Source organism: Nicotiana sylvestris, chromosome 3, assembly GCF_000393655.2.
Source record: "Nicotiana sylvestris chromosome 3, ASM39365v2, whole genome shotgun sequence".
NCBI lineage: Eukaryota > Viridiplantae > Streptophyta > Magnoliopsida > Solanales > Solanaceae > Nicotiana > Nicotiana sylvestris.
The window spans coordinates 73,252,855-73,255,186 of record NC_091059.1 but is presented as its reverse complement, the minus strand read 5'-3'; the positions used below and the strand labels follow the sequence as shown (position 1 = coordinate 73,255,186).

The following is a 2,332-nucleotide window of genomic DNA, read 5'->3' as shown; positions in this document are numbered from 1 at the left end:
TACATGGGGATGCTGGTTAATGTTGATATACTCGCCAATTTTGGTTGCACCATGGGCGCTCTAAAGACTTCCTTACTTACACAACTCCGCCACCTACAGTATAAACGGCTTTAGAGGAAGTTCGTTTAGGAATACTTTTTGTTAGACATATTATGCCTACTACTGAATGTTTCATGCGTAAACCTGATGCCTCTTTTAGTACAAACCATCTCAGGGAACTAGCTAGTTCTAGCTCCACCCCACTCACGTACCACGAGGTCGCCCCCGTAGTTCTTCTACTCTTGAAGGCCAATGTTGCGGTGTGTCTAGTTTAAACTTAGCTTCTTGTGCTATGCCATCGTAAACTTAATATAACTAATTTCTTTTGGACCCAAAAAAAATCGTGCAGCCACACTATTAATACCAAATAAATATCCTAGTGGCTAGTGGGGCTCCACATCACAATTACCAAATCCACTTTACTCCGATCCATATAAATACCCTCCCCCCAAATCCACTGCCCATACGCGGCGGACGTTACCATCGATTTTCCTAAAATCAACCATGGCAACTGGTTCTTCTTCTCGCCCTCCATCGAAACCCTACGATCTCGAAATCACCATCGTCTCCGCCAAGCACCTCAAAAATGTCAATTGGCATCACGGCGATCTCAAGCCCTATCTCATCTTTTGGGTCGACCCGGACAACCGGCGCGCCACTCAAGCTGATGATTCCGGTAATACCCGACCCGTTTGGAACGAGCGGTTCGTCCTCCATCTTCCCCAATCTCCTCACGATGCTGTCCTCACTCTCGAGGTATTCCATTCCAAACCCTCAGAAACTCCCAAACCTTTAGTCGGTACACTTAGGATTCCGTTGAAGGAGCTTGTTAACTTGGATGATCCGAACAAAATCAGAACTTTTGAGCTCCGACGACCCTCGGGTCGTCCTCACGGTAAGATCCGACTGAAGCTCGCTATTCGTGAATCTCCAAACCCCCAGGATTACCAAATACCCCCTCCTTCTAGCTACTATTACTCTACTGCCCCTCCGCCGCCGCCTACCTATAGATCATATTCTCCTTCTCCGTACTCCTCACACCCTCCTCCGCCGCCACCTGCTTCTCCATCTCCACCGCCTCCTCCGTCGCATTCCTATCCTTGCGGCAGCTACTCTGATCCGTACGCCAGTTACTACCCCGGGTACTACTCTCAGCCACCACCTCCTCCTCGACCATTCGTTGAGCGGCAATCTAGCTATGGTGGGGGGCTGGGGTCGAGACCGAGCGCTCCTGCTGATTATCCTCCTAATTATGATCAGAAGCGTAGTGGGAAGATGGGAATGGGCACCGGATTGGCAGTTGGAGCAGCGGCTGGTGCGCTCGGAGGATTGGCATTGGGGGAAGGGTTGAAGTACGAGGAACACAAGATTGCTGGGAGAGTTGAAAACAACATAGCCTCCAGGGATGATTACAGCAATTACAGTGTTGAATATTGATGAGGTTGCTGATGTTACTTACTGGATGAGGTTCTACAACTAATGGGTAATCTTTGTGTTGTTTTACTGTTTAATGGTGTATTTGTATATAAAGCTTGTTCATTTTCAATGAATTCCTGTCTTAATGATGGTTTGGAGATGAATTATGTTAATTCTCAGCTGCTTAGGGTTGTTGGGTCCTTGGAGTTTCTTCTATGAAGTACTCTACTGGTATATATGGAATTCTATTAAAGAATAAATTTACTTCTGAAAATTGGCCCAACTCTGGATGTCCTCGTAATAGTTTGATTCATCGATTGTTTGGTTATGTTTCAGTTTATTCTCTGAACTTTGTTTGTACTTGTTGGACCTGATTACATTTGAAGAACCATGTGTTCAAGGAAACGTGAATATTTCTTCCTGATAAGTTCATTATAAACAAGAATTTTTGGAGTTTATCAATCTTTAACTGTAGAGTTTCTGTAACTAGGCTGGATTGCATCTTCGAAGTAAATTAACTTTGGTGCGTTTAAGTTTTAGGAGTTCAGGCCTTCAGGGTACACTCTTTAATGAACCAGAGAGTGGAAAACTATTGATTTCTTATTGAATAGGTAAAAATAAAAAATTTGAGCTGTTTGCTTACTGCTGTGTCTGACATATCTTATTATTTCTTCATGTTCTTAGTTGTGATGATATTGTCTTGTATCCATCCAAGATATAAGCTATTTGGAGTTTTCCTTCCACTTGTCTTGTGTGGAAATGTTGTACATGAAGTTAATTGTATGTTCAGTAATAATATGAAATACTGTGTGTTTTACTATTCGCCTTTGTGCTTCGAAGGATTAATGATGTTTAAGTTGATATCTTATTGGTTGAG

The 2,332-nt window shown here is 43.4% G+C and overlaps 1 protein-coding gene across 1 annotated transcript; it reads left to right on the top strand.

Annotated features, from left to right (window-relative positions):
* Positions 1–472: 472 nt before the first annotated feature.
* On the top strand, positions 473–1,738 carry LOC104228540 (protein SRC2 homolog). Its single transcript, XM_009781018.2, has one exon. It carries the CDS (start codon positions 544–546, stop codon positions 1,474–1,476), a length of 933 nt encoding a protein of 310 aa, XP_009779320.1. The 5' UTR covers positions 473–543; the 3' UTR covers positions 1,477–1,738.
* Positions 1,739–2,332: the final 594 nt, after the last annotated feature.

Bases quoted from the DNA above. Each gene is read 5' to 3' on its own strand.
- LOC104228540 (XM_009781018.2), top strand. From the start codon at position 544: ATGGCAACTGGTTCTTCTTCTCGCCCTCCATCGAAACCCTACGATCTC.